Genomic DNA, 12,808 nt, shown 5'->3' on the forward strand with positions numbered 1-12,808 from the left:
GGATTTGCCAGGCGCACGGAAAAGGGAACGGCACCTGAAAGAATGACAGCATGTCAGACTTACGCAGCGGACGGAGGGGTAACGGGGCAAATAGGCTGGGTTCACACGGTGGGACCCGCGCGCCTAACCGGCCCCGCCCCCTCCCGGCCTGGGCTAGGTGTGCGCGGCCCCGCCCCCGCCCCTTCGGTTTCGGTTGCGCGTGCGCAGCCCTGCCTCGGTCCCGCCCCTTCCCGGACTCAGCAGCGCGCGCGCCGCCCCTCGCACCAGTGCGCACGCGCGGCCCCGCCCCCGTCTCCCCGGCGCTCGGAGCCCGAGTCCGCGGGAAGATGGCGGCCCCGCTCATCCCGCTCTCCCAGCAGGTATGGGCCAGCGGGCGGGGGTGCAGCGCCGGGGCGTAAGGCGCGAGGCGGGCGCCCCGGGGAGACCGATGCGCGGGGAGGCCCACCCGGGCGGCGGCGGCTCGTGCTGACGGGCCCGCGCGGAGGGAGGGCGAGTGGGCGGGCGGTCCTGAAGGTGACAGGCCGGCCCGGCCCGCGGCCTCCCGCGCCCTGGAGACCCTCTGCGGGCGGCGTCCAGGCGGGGCTGCTGCATGTATCTGCATGGTTCGGGGCCCGGGCCCGGCTACGAGTCTGGCCTTTGCCGCAGCTCCCAGGCCGGGCGATGCACGGTGGCACTGGGCTCTCACTCTGGGAGGTGGGCGAGGGGAGCGAGCCTTTCTGCCGGTGCGACAGCCCCGCGAGTCTTTGTTTTCTGCCGGGTCCCAGCGCCGGCGAGGACGGTGTCCCCGCCGGGGTGGAGGGCAGAGCCCTGCCAGAGCCAGGACCCTCCAGCAGTGCGATCCCGGACTCATCCCTCCCTTGGGAGCTGTTTCTGCCACCCTTGAATTGAGAGAGAGGAGCTCGCACGTCTCCTTTCTGCGTCTTCAAATCTGCCTGATGGTCTGTCTTACTAAGGGGCAGTAACAGCGGCGCGACATATAACGTGCAAAAAAGAGCCTTGCGCAGGCAGCTTTGCTTTCTGGGAAGGATGTTCATTCATTTATTTGTCTGTCAAATGTGCGTTGGGCCAGGTGCTGGGAGTGCAGCAGTCACCCAGACAGACAAGGTCGCTGCTCTCCTGGAGGTGACACTCTTATGGGAACTAGAAACTACCTGTGTCCTGCTAACGACAGCTGCCTTTATTTACTGAATACTTGTGTTGTACCAAGCGCCATGTTATAAGCACTTTGAACTATCTAGCACGGAGTTGGAATTAAGAGTGAAGACACGGGGTCATGTCATCTTGCTGTTTAGTTCTTGGCTCTGTCATTTATTTCCTTTGAGTGTGCTTGGGTGAAGTGCTTAGAACTCATCTGGAAAATGGAAATATAAAACATATAGGGATGATGTGAAGATTAAGCATGTAAAACGCTTAGTAAACAGTGCCTGGCACATCAAAGCACTCCGTGAAACTATAATTATTACCATCATTTAATTCTCTGGCAGATTGGGACATACGGGAATGTAGACCACAGCAGTAAGAATGCCGAACCTTAAGAGAGCTGATAGGTAGGTTGACATGACTGGCCAGCTTTTCCAAGGAGAGAGACATACCTGCTAAATCTTACAAGAACTAGCCAATTTGTAATGCCGTCACGAAATTAAAAGTGTTAAAGGCCAGTGGTTATTAATTAATACATTCTTATAACAGGTATGAAAGTGCTATGTAAATTAGGTGCTCTACGGATAGGGGGTATTATTATTAATAGCCACTCGCTATAGTTTAGGATATGTGCATTGGGTGAAACTCACTTAGGCTCACTTAATGAGAACGTGCTCCCATTTTTTGGGGGAGGGGAAGAATCTTTTTGAAACTTCCTTTGACTTCCTGTCAAATTTTGACAGCCCTAATTTGAACTTTGATGACAACAGTGGCTAATGTCTATTGAGTGCGTTGGAGTTTAAGTGCTTTCTAACATGTTGGCACTTATCCCCACAACAAGGAGAAGGAAATTCTCATTTTACTGATGCAGAATTAGGTTCAGAGGAAGGCCACTGTGAGTTAAGGAATGGAAACATGATTTGGGTCCTGTGATTCATGTGCTTAGCACCCTTTGGGATAAATTCCCAGTTCTTTCTCAGGAAGCCTCGCTGGTCTGGTGCCTGCCAGCCCTCTCCCGCCTCCTGCTTTCCCTGGTCCCCACCCTGCAGCCATACTTGCTGCTTTTCTGCTCCTCCCACAGTCCCAGCTTTCTCTGTCCTCAGGGTGTCTCACTAGTTGTTCCTTCTTCCAGAAGTGCTCTTCCCTGTCTCTTCCCTTGGCGCTTTTGGTTCCTGGGTCCTTTCCCTCCTTCGGGCGGTAGCTCAGATGTCATTCTTCCCAGAGGCCTTTGCTGATCGCTTGTCATAAGTAGAGCCCCTTCCATCCCACCAGAAATGTGTTTTTTCCACACACCCCTCGGCACCAATCAATGGTTTACACCCAGGCACCCAGGGAGAGCAGGTACAGGCCTCTTGATCCTGTGACCAGCCCCCAGGAGGTGTCAGGTAAACTCTTGAAGCACCCATGACTTATACATGCCAGCGCCATTTCCAGGTGGCTTTTCTCTGTATGTGGGATGGGGACAGGGGTGGGAGTTGCAAGAGACTGACAGCCAGGAGCCCATGACATGTTTAGGTCACAGACTTCTGTGCTTTTTCCTGTTCCTTTACACGTTTGTTGAACAAAGGCGTGACCAGGCTTTCTTCCTTCAGGTAGTTATCTGACATTTCTCTACACCTGTTCTTTTTTGTTGTTGTTAAGTTTATTTATTTATTTTGAGGCAGATTGAGCACCAGCTGGGGAGGGGCAGAGAGAGAGAGAGAGAGGGAGAGAGAGAGAACCCCAAGCAGGCTCTACGCTGTTGATGCAAAGCCCGGCACGGGGCTGGAACTCATGAACCGTGAGATCATGACCTGAGCCGAAATCAAGAGTTGGACGCTTAACCGACTGATCCACCCAGGCGCCCCTCTTTATACCTGTTCTTATGGGAAGCTCTGCACTAGGTGTTCCTGTCGGCCAAGGTGTGAGGCTTAGCCCGTCCAGCCGCTTTCAGTCTAGCTGAGGGATCACACAGGTTCACAGATAATTCGCGGAGATGTGTGGATAGGATTCCAGGATAATTTCTGGTTGGGGGCATTCAGGGAGCCGCCTGGAGCGCGAGGCTGTGCTCTGGTTGGACTGAGGTGTAGAGCACACTTGGAACATTCTTGGAACACGGAACTTGGAACATGGATGGCCAGGTGAAGGTGAGTAAAGCAGCTGCTCGCAGGGTTGCAGAGGGGAGAGGGGCTGTGTGTTTCCCCTCTGTCGCCAGCACTTTTGCTATAGGCATCTTTCCTGGTCTGCTCCACAGTCCCCGGTATCTGTGACACCTCTTTCCCTGTGCAGTTTCTGATGACCCTGAATACGAATCTTGCTCTTGTGAAGGAAGAGTCAGGGTGGATTTCTCCCTCCGTTGGCGGCTCAGTGATTTCCGTTTCTCCCTGCCTCTGAGCAAGCTCCCCTTTGCCTCTCCTAGCCTGGAAGTGCACCTGTGTCCCTCCCCCCTTTGTACCGTGTGATCTCGTAAGTGGCTGGTCACCATGCCATCCTTCACCCTGGCGGCCTGTCACTGGTTGCCCTTGAGCCTCACAGCACCGCGTCCTCTCTGTCTGCCCCCATCTTAGGGTCTCCCCGCAGAGCGTGCGCTTCCCCCACCAAGACCCTGCTGGAGTCCGGCCTCCTGTTTCTCCCTTGCCAGCCACCTCTGGAATTGGCCACTTCCTTACCACATCCACAAGTTCACAGGCTGCGACTGCCCCCCTTCCTACTCAGCCTCTGCCTCCGAGTTCATTCCGCACAACCACCCCCTGCTCCAGAAGCTTCCAGCTACTCACGTCTCCCTCCCCTCAGTATGTCCAGCTCGGCCGCCCCTGTGCTGCTCCGCCTGACCTTGCCAGCTTGCTCTCCCGCACTCGCACCACTCCACTTAGACCCTTGCTGTTCGAAGCGCTCCCCCACACCCTCCATGGCTCTGTTGCCCCCACCTCATGCTGTGGCCTCCTGCTGCGTCCTGCCCCACCTCCCGCCCACGGGAGGCCACTCCCAGAGGCCTTCCTGGAGGTGTCTTCCATCAGTCCCACCAGAACGTCATTGTACCTCCTGTACCTTCTGTGGGTCCCTTGTGTGGCCCTCGACCTAGGAAGCATGCGGGAAGCGTTGGGCTCACTGATGAAGAGAGTGTCCTGGGCCCAAGGGGGTGCTCCCACCAATGCCACTGGGGTCCTCCTCCGCCAGGTACTTCCTGTGCCCACGCCCTTGAGACACATCATCTTTTTAATGGGTGCCATGTTCTGGAAGGTTTTTGTTCCCATTTCACAAACTGAGACCCACAGAGATTTAAGTAACTTGCCAAAGTCCCATAGTTGGTGGGTTGACCCCACATCCGCCTGCCTGCAGAGCCCCGCTCTTTCCCCTCTTCCAGGCGGCCCGCTGGGCTCCTCGCCCAGAGCAACACCCGGTGAACGTGTCTGCAGTGAATGCCAAGTGCTTGGGACACTTGGTTGTCCTTTCGTCCCTTGTTTTTTTTCCTCTAAAATAACTGCCAGTCTCTCTGTCTTACTAGAATGCTAATGGTGATGGGGTATAAATTGGTGGGGACAGAGCCAGGGTTTAGAGTAAAGATTGGCCCTGCCCCGTAAGATCCAGAATTCCCCGGCTGGCTCTTTGTCGTATTGACCTGCATTGGCCTGGTTTTTGTGGACTGAGTAGCTCCCAGTCGAACAAGAACACACAAGTTTTGCTCCCTCTGCCCCAATTTTGCACTTTAAAGCAACTTTCCCACATCTGGCTCTTTACCCGATCAGCTGATCCCGGAAGTGGACTGTCTTCGATCAGATGGTACCCAAGCGCCGAGCGTCCACTCTCTGATGCCTCAGGCCACTTGCCGTTATTGAGCCGACGGACGAACACAGCCCCCCCCCCCCCCGACCCCGCCCCGAAGGAGGCAGCCCGTCAGCCACTCTGGGGGTGCCCTCGGGTTCTCCCCTCCCAGACTTCACCTGAGCAGCCAGCATCCACTCGGAAAGCTCTTCCACATTCTTCCTCAAAGACACTTCTCCCACCCCGTTACCCCATGAGGTCCCTTCAGGGGGTGTGTGTTTTCAGTGTCATGGTCCCCAGATGTTCTCTCAGAGCCCTCGGTCGTGCGGTATTTTCCGTATCTCACTTTGTCCGTGCGCAAACTGGGCCTACCTCTAAGTATCTGCCTCCTGACAGCGGAGTATCAGCACCTCGCGGGGTGATGGGTGTGCCGTCAGAAAGCGCCTCTCGTTTGTGGATCGCGCTGTTCATTCGGCAGATGTGTATCAGGCTTCTTCTCTTTGCTGGGCACCTCCTGGCCAGTGGGATGTAGCAGTGAACCTGAAGACAGCTCTGTCCCCTGGAGCCGAGGTTCTAAGGACGGCGGGGGGGTGGGGGGGGTGGGTGCAGACAGCAGGAAAGGAGCTAGTATGTAGTCTGTCCCAGGGCCGTGTGGTCCGCGCTGTGAGGGCTGTGAAACCGAGTTTACGATCCCACAGGTGAGGTGGGGAGGCCTCACTGCACAGGCGCCAAGGACTGAGCAAAAAAGGCATTTGGATTGCTCACCTCCCCCTCCCAAGTCACCATGGTCCGTCTTATCCTCCCTCTATGAAGAGGTAAATGGGAGCCCAGAGGCAGAGGTCACTTGTGAGAAGTCACACCCCACAAGCTCGTGCTGATAGAGCTCGTCTGACACAGATCTGGGGCTCTGTGCGGCACTCCAGTTTCTTTTTATTTATTTCTTCACTGCCAAGCATTCAACAGTGTGAGAGGTCATTTGGTTTTAAACAACGACCGTGCTCCCTGGGTGCTAGGCACTGTATCTGCTAGATGCTGTAGAGTCTGATGGAGAGAAGATCACGTGTTTAAATTTTTATTTTATTGTTTTGATCTCCTCTCCCTGGAAAGTCATGGGGGAAACGGAAAAGCTGCCTTTTCGTCTTTACAGAGGGTCAGCAGGTCGGTTTCCCTGCTGGCGTGGGTGTTCGGTGCCTCAAGGCGGAAGGCAGAAATGAGGGCGCCATGTCCGGCCCACGAGGAGGGTCCGCGTGGTCTGGGCCACAGTGGAGGCAGAGGCCACGGGTGGTCTGAGCTGGATGAGGGGCGGACGACTTGCTTCCACTTGGGTGTGTTGGAGACGGCTGCATGGAGGAGGAAGAGCGCCGAGGTTGGGCCGTGGGGACATTGGGAAGGAAGGGAAGGATGCTTTTTCAGACAGCGGCAGAGCAGAATGAACAGAAACCGAGGGATTGGAATCCCGGCTCAAAAGGGCCGAATGTGAGGCCGGGGCTGGGCACTTTGGGCTCCGCATCCCTCTTTTAGTTAGGGTGACTTGGGGATTAAAGGGAGAAGGTGGCTTGGTAAATGGGACATGGTCTGTGCCTGGCCTACAGATTGGCCCGAGACAAAAGGGACTGACAGGGTGTCTGCTTGCCTAGAGTGGCCGACGAGGGGGGTGGGGTAGAGTGGAGACCTGCCTGCTGTGTGGCCCAGAGGGCCGCTCCTGCTTAGAATGCTCTGCCCACTCTAGTGGTAGGGCCAGCCCTTAATGTCCCAAGCTGCTGGAGGGAGGGAGAGGTTACAGATGACCACAAACAGCCATCTCCTTGCACTTCCGCCTGGCTCTGCCTACTGGAGGGGTGGGGGTGGGGCGGAACTGTTGCACTCCTAATGGCAGAATTGATTTACTGATTACGTTCAGACTGGCTGATAAAAAGTCAGTTCTCCTTTTGTAGACACTGGCTGAAAGCAGGGAAGGGTGGTGCCAGGAAGCCTGGCTGTCCCTCTCTGCAGACTGGAGGCCGGCTTCTGCCCCTCCAGCGCGCTGCTCACCTGCATCCCATGGTTCCCAGTTCTGCTCTCCTCCCTGTTTGCTGTGCCCTGTGGCCCCTTGGCATTCTTTTCCAGTTGCTTGTTCAGGCGACATTCTGTCTTGCCTCAGGGCCTTTGCACATGCTATTTATTGTTCCTTTCTGGGATTTTCTTCCACCTGTTATCTCTGCGTTAACTTCTGCTCCTCTTCATACCTCAGCTGGCACGTCACTTCCTCAGGTAAAGCATTCCCTGACAGATTGGCCCAGCTTCTCTGTTTCTGCCTGTGGGGATGCTTTGTACTTTTCCACATACCAGTTTGTAATTTCCTGTTGCTGGGATTATTTGATGGATGGTCAGTCTCCCCCACCACCTAGACTACACTCAAAAAGGCCTGTTCTAATTTGTCCTAGTTCCCCAGGTGCTCAGTAATCCTGTTGAGCAAATGGCAGAATGGTAGGGCAGGTCCACGGTGTGTGAGGTAGTGAGGAGCTGTGGCACGTTCTTGAGGAGTGAAGTGAGATGTTTAGATCTGACCGCTTGTGTAGAGAATGCACAGAGCTGGGCACTAGCTCAGAGATGCTTGTTGTGATATGGGCACGAGGTGATAAAGAGCAACCTAGGGCGCCTGGGTGGCTCAGTCGGTTAAGCATCCAACTTCCGCTCAGGTCATGATCTCACGGTTCGTGAGTTCGAGCCCGGTGTCCGGCTCTGAGCGCGAGCTGACAGCTCAGAGCCTGGAGCCTGCTTTGGATTCCGTGTCTCTCTCTCTCTGCCCCTTGCCTGCTCATGCTCTGTGTCTCACAAATAAATAAATGTTTAAAAAAAAAAAAAAAGAGCAACCTGGCACGAGGTTGTTTCTGGAAGAGGAGAGGGGTTGGTGATTGGAGGACTGTGTGGGATGGTTATTTGGGCAGAGGGGCCTTCTAAGTGGGGGGAGGAGGCAGAAGAAAGGGGCAGGTGTGGTGTGTGCAGCCAGCAGGGCCAGACCAGCTTTGCTGGGCAGTGCCAGGTGGGTGGCTGGGTCACCTTGCAGCAGGCCCTTCAGGCCTGGTGGGACCCCACGTTTAGGTGCAGTTGAGAAGCAGCCTACTTTCTGAGCATCCACCCTGTGCTGGTATGAGAGCAAGAAGAATAAAACAGCCCCCACCCTTTAGATAGCTCAGCTGGAGCCGGGCTCCCAGGCACACAGATAAGTAGGACCCCCTGTGGCAGACTCCTTCGTGGAGGTCAGGTGGCAGCCTGCATGGGTGGAATGAGTTGCCCTAGAGGATTGGAAATAAGGACAGGAGGAAGAGGGGGCCTGGGTCTTCCTTCCTCCTTTCCCTCTTCTGTCCCGGCAGGACTGGAGGCAGTAGGGTACAGCCTTTCAGACTGGCTGCTCACCGCCCCTCCCCCTCCCCCCTCCCCCCGCCCCGCCCCGCTCCGGTCCCGACCCGGTCAGAGTCCCCTTCCCCGACTCTGGAAACCCAGGTGTCGGGGAGAGATCTGGGGTGCAGGTATTGCGCAGAAGTAAGGGAGTGTGTTTGGACACCCACTTTGTGCCCACTCACCACTGACTCCTCATTAGGGAAGTGTCATTGGCACTGTCCCTGCAGCTCCTTTCTGAACAAGGAAACTGAGAAGGACAGAGGGAAAATGACTGGTTTCAGGCCTCTCAGGGAGGTGGGGTGCTCGGATCAGACCGCAGCTCCAAAGCTGGTGTTCGCTCCCATGGACACCACACCGGGGGGCTCCTGGGAGGGCAGGAGCAGCTGTGTCCCTGCTGTGCCCCAAGCCCCTGCAGCAGGCAGGTGATCACCATCTGTTGATGGATGCCACACGCTCCGAATAGCAACCAGGAGCAGCGTCTGTAGCCGCCCTTGATGGTAGTTGATTAGTGGAAATGTTTTCTGTGTCTTGGGTGGAGAAGCAGGCACCTTCTGCCCTGGGGATGGGAGTCAGGGAAGCCTTGGGAGACCAGCATCCTGATGGCCAGGCCCCCACACGTTCGCAGGACTCCCGGTGTCTCTTCACTTCCGCTATGAGAGGGTATGGGAGGGGGTTCTCTGATTTACTAGTGACAGTGACAGGCATGCCTGTTGATCCATAGAAACTTGGCTTTTCTAATCCACAAAGGTTGTTTTCAGTTTATATACTCAGTGGGAAAAGGAAACGATCTTCTTTCAGACCACTTTTTTTTTTTTTTAACGTTTGTTTATTTTTGAGAGACAGAGATGGAGCACGAGCAGGGGAGGGGCAGATAGAGACACGCACACAGAATCTGAAGCAGGCTCAAGGCTCTGAGCTGTCAGCACAGAATCCGACGCGAGGCTTGAACCCATGAACCCATGATCATGACCTGAGCCAAAGTCAGACATTTAACTGACGCTCCCCAGGTACCCCCCCCAGGCTGTTTTTAAAGCGGAAAGAATGAACCGAAAGAACTGTTGATGGTGAGGCCCTCACATGGACACGCTTAAACCTGGACTGGAAGGCTCAGGGACTGGATTAGCCCTCTAAAATTCCCCACACCCTAGAAGCGGCAGTTTGTGGTTGGAGGTGCCAGAACCCGGTAGACTTAGGTGTGTGTTATTGAGAATGTTTCTCCCGTTGGGAGTTTTCTTTGATGAAGACTAGAACGGTCTCTGTGCCCGCAGGGCACCCCATATCCGTCGTGGGCGCTCTTTCCATGGTGAAGGGGGTTCCATAGGGACGAGCGGACACCCACGGCTGCTGAGTGGGTGCGAGCCAGTGCTGTTGTTCCTGTCGCCCACACGCCAGACCAGGGAATCGGCATTTTCTTTCAAGCCAAGCTCGTCGTCCCGTTGGCATTTGGCCTCTTGATTTAATTTTTTGTTGCCTTTGAGCCCCTTGAAAATACCCTTTGCTTCACAGCTACTAAGCACTTAACCCTCTGTGTGTGAAATTGCACGTTTTAAAAAAAATCATCAGTAAGGGGCACCTGGGTGGCTTAGTCGGTTGAGCGGCCGACTCCGGCTCAGGTCACGATCTCGCGGTCCGTGAGTTCGAGCCCCGCGTCGGGCTCTGTGCTGACAGCTCAGAGCCTGGAGCCTGTTTCGGATTCTGTGTCTCCCTCTCTCTGACCCTTCCCTGTTCATGCTCTGTCTCTCCCTGTCTCAAAAATAAATAAAACGTTAAAAAAAAAAAATCATCAGTAAGACTTAAGAACTAGTAAAAGACTGGGGTGTCCTAGATGTTGGGAGAGGCTCAGCCGACTAGTTGAGAGAGAAAACGAGTACGACGTGTGCTGCAGCGTAGCCAGCATTTGGTGAAATATTTTATCATTTTTTTGGCCAAGATCATTTGGTGTGGCATGCTGTAAGGACTGCGGATTTGATGCTTGTGGGACACGCCCTGCTTAGCAGCCTTGCCTGACTTCCCTTCCCACCCGCCGCCGATTCTCTGTAAAGAAAGCCTGCTCCTCTGACTCGGTGGCGGTAATAAGGGCGCTGATGGGTACAGTAGTGCCTCCCACTTGTGGAGTGCGCTTTGCCGTGATGCTGAAAGCGATCCTCTGGGCAGGCACTGTATCGTTCCCATTTTATGGAAGCGGAAACTGAGGCCCCGCTCTGCTGCTGAGCGGTGGAGCTGTGTCTCTACCCGAGCATCGCTCTCGCTGCACCCATCCCACCCTCTCCCTCCTGAGGCTCCATCTGTGAACAAACGATCTGTAAACAGACGTTTAAGGAAGGCCTGCTTACCCCGCCAGCATGGCAAGAGGTAGAATAAATGTGAGACCTCCACCTCCCCCCCACTTCACCGAATTGAAAATGTAGGAGGGAGGCCTTGACAAAAATTGGACGTTTAAGAAATGTCTCATTTGTAAGTTCGGGGCTTATGGGAGTGTGGGGGAGGGAGGGAGGGAGGGACTCATTTCATTTGGGGGGGACTTTGGGAGGCTTTTTAAAGCAGGGGGTCATTTGTGGGGCTGGGAGGTAACTGGCCTTCAGCAGGCTCGGCCCCCCTCCCCGCAGGCATAGGGAATGATCTGGGGGGAGACCAGGAGCGGGAGGCACACAGTAGTAGAGCTTCTGCCAGAGCAGGAAGGAAAGCCGGGATTGAGGGCTGTGTGCCCGCGGTTGTGTGCAAGGGCCTCTGAGTGAGTGTGTGTGTGAGCGTCCAGGTGGATGCGTGCGTGTGTGGGGGGGAGTAGTGCAGCTAGCTGGGGGGTGGGGGCAGGAGATGGCTGTGGGGCACCTCGAGAGCTCGGCAGAGGCTTGGAACCCTCTTTGCCAACTCACACTCTTTGCCAACCACAGAGGGTCTTTTCCGAGCTGAGGCGTGACCGTGTGTAATTCCTCTCCCTGCTCCTGCCAGCATGTTTTCTCTTCTGTGTTTGTTCCCTGATCAGACCGTGATGCTCCGCTCCTCCGTGGAATCTGTGGAATCTGGAGCCTGCTCGGTGCCTGGTGCCTAGAGGACCCCCAGGCTCCACAGAAGAGCAGTGGTGCCAGGAAGCTGATGATGCCATCCACAGAGTGGAGGGGAGGGGCATGGAGAGCTGCTGACCCCATCCGCCTTGGGGAGCCCTGAGTCCCGGGCAGTGGGCTCTCTTGGGGGATGGCCAAATATCGGGCCAGGGCTCAGAAGATGGCCCAGGGTGTCTGATCTAGGAAAGGAATTTCGGGAAGATTCAGGGCCCCTTGGGGAAAGCTGGGAGCCTTGTGGGAAGTGGGCATTCTCGAGGAAGGTGGTGGGTGCTCTGCTGTGTGGGGCCCTTACTGCTGAGCTGTCGCCCCTGTGAGTCTGTTCAGGGCCTGCTCCACCATACAGAGGAAGGAAGGACAGAACGGATGGGGGCTGTTCTCTGGGATGCTAGGAGGAGCCATATCCAGGGAGGGCTCTGGGGAGGCCGGGGCCACTTTTCATCTTAAACAGCACTTTGGGGAGAATGAGCTCGAATCTGCTCCCTGCTCCACCTTGGCTGCCCAGCAAGGTCCCGGGAGCTCTCATTGCCTGACCCTTTCCAGGGCCATCCACCTGCCCTCTGTGGCTGCACTCAGTCCTCCTACTGCTCCCCACACGCCCGTCCCCCGATCCCCTCAGGACCCTCCTCCCTTGGTGTCTTCCCGCCAGCGGTGCCTCCTTCTGTCTGTGTCACCGGTGTCCTTGGCCTGCTTGTTGCCTTGCATCCCCTCGGGCAGGCTCAGCTGGGGCAGGGCCGGTCTTCCTGCCCTCGCAGGTGCGTGTCTGGGCTGCCGAGTGCCCCTGCTGTCCCCGTCTTTTCCTCCCAGCCCTTAATGGCCCTCAGTGTGTGTTGTCGCGTGTAATGACATTCCCCTCCAGACTAGGAGCTCCACGAGGCATTCTGTAGAAATGGCAGAGGTTTCCACCTCGATGGCCCATAGGGACATCCCAGAGAAACGTGTGAAGGTGAATGGCTCATGTTGTCCGTGTTTGTGCGCCGTGAGTGGCTGCATTCCTTGGCCTCATCATCCTGGAGGCCTGCCCAAGTCTCTCCCTGGTTGCTTCCTGTGGGTGCTCCCCTGTCACCCACTCTGCGTAGCTAAGTACATATTCAGTTCACTGGCTCGTGTGCACATCTGCTCAGGTCGCCTTGGGGATCACGTTCCGGGCTTTTCAGCAAGGCGGGCACAGACCCTGTTACCTCACTGTGTCCACTCTTGTGGCTGGCTGAAACTGTGCTGAATGAGCCCAGGTCCCTGGCGGCCCCCTCTGTCCTAGAGCCCACCTTGCCCATCGCTGACCCCTCACTCAGGCTCCGGAGGCTTCGGCTGTGCATCCCGCCATCCCCTCATGTCCCATGGCACCTTGTGCTGCAGTCACAGGCTCACTTTGCCTGCGTGTCTCCCCATCTTGAGTCCTAGGGCTGTGTCTCACACCCTTTTGTGTGCTTGATTCCTCCTCATGGTGTGAACTTAACCTTTGGTTTGTTGATTGAGTGAATGAATGA

At 55.9% G+C, this 12,808-nt stretch overlaps 1 protein-coding gene across 11 annotated transcripts in view; it reads left to right on the top strand.

Annotated features, from left to right (window-relative positions):
• The first annotated feature begins 276 nt into the window (after nt 1–276).
• The window catches only part of EPS15L1 (epidermal growth factor receptor pathway substrate 15 like 1), a 97,109-nt gene continuing 84,577 nt past the window's right edge, over nt 277–12,808 (top strand). For 8 of the 11 annotated variants that reach the window (XM_058727584.1, XM_058727587.1, XM_058727592.1 and 5 more), the window contains exon 1: nt 277–359. In XM_058727584.1, coding sequence (XP_058583567.1) covers nt 327–359 — 33 coding nt within the window. In that variant the 5' untranslated portion in view covers nt 277–326. The remainder of the gene's footprint in view (nt 360–12,808) is intronic. The other 3 variants (XM_058727593.1, XM_058727595.1, XM_058727586.1) reach the window with 2 other exon arrangements.

This window comes from Neofelis nebulosa, chromosome 4, assembly GCF_028018385.1.
Source record: "Neofelis nebulosa isolate mNeoNeb1 chromosome 4, mNeoNeb1.pri, whole genome shotgun sequence".
NCBI lineage: Eukaryota > Metazoa > Chordata > Mammalia > Carnivora > Felidae > Neofelis > Neofelis nebulosa.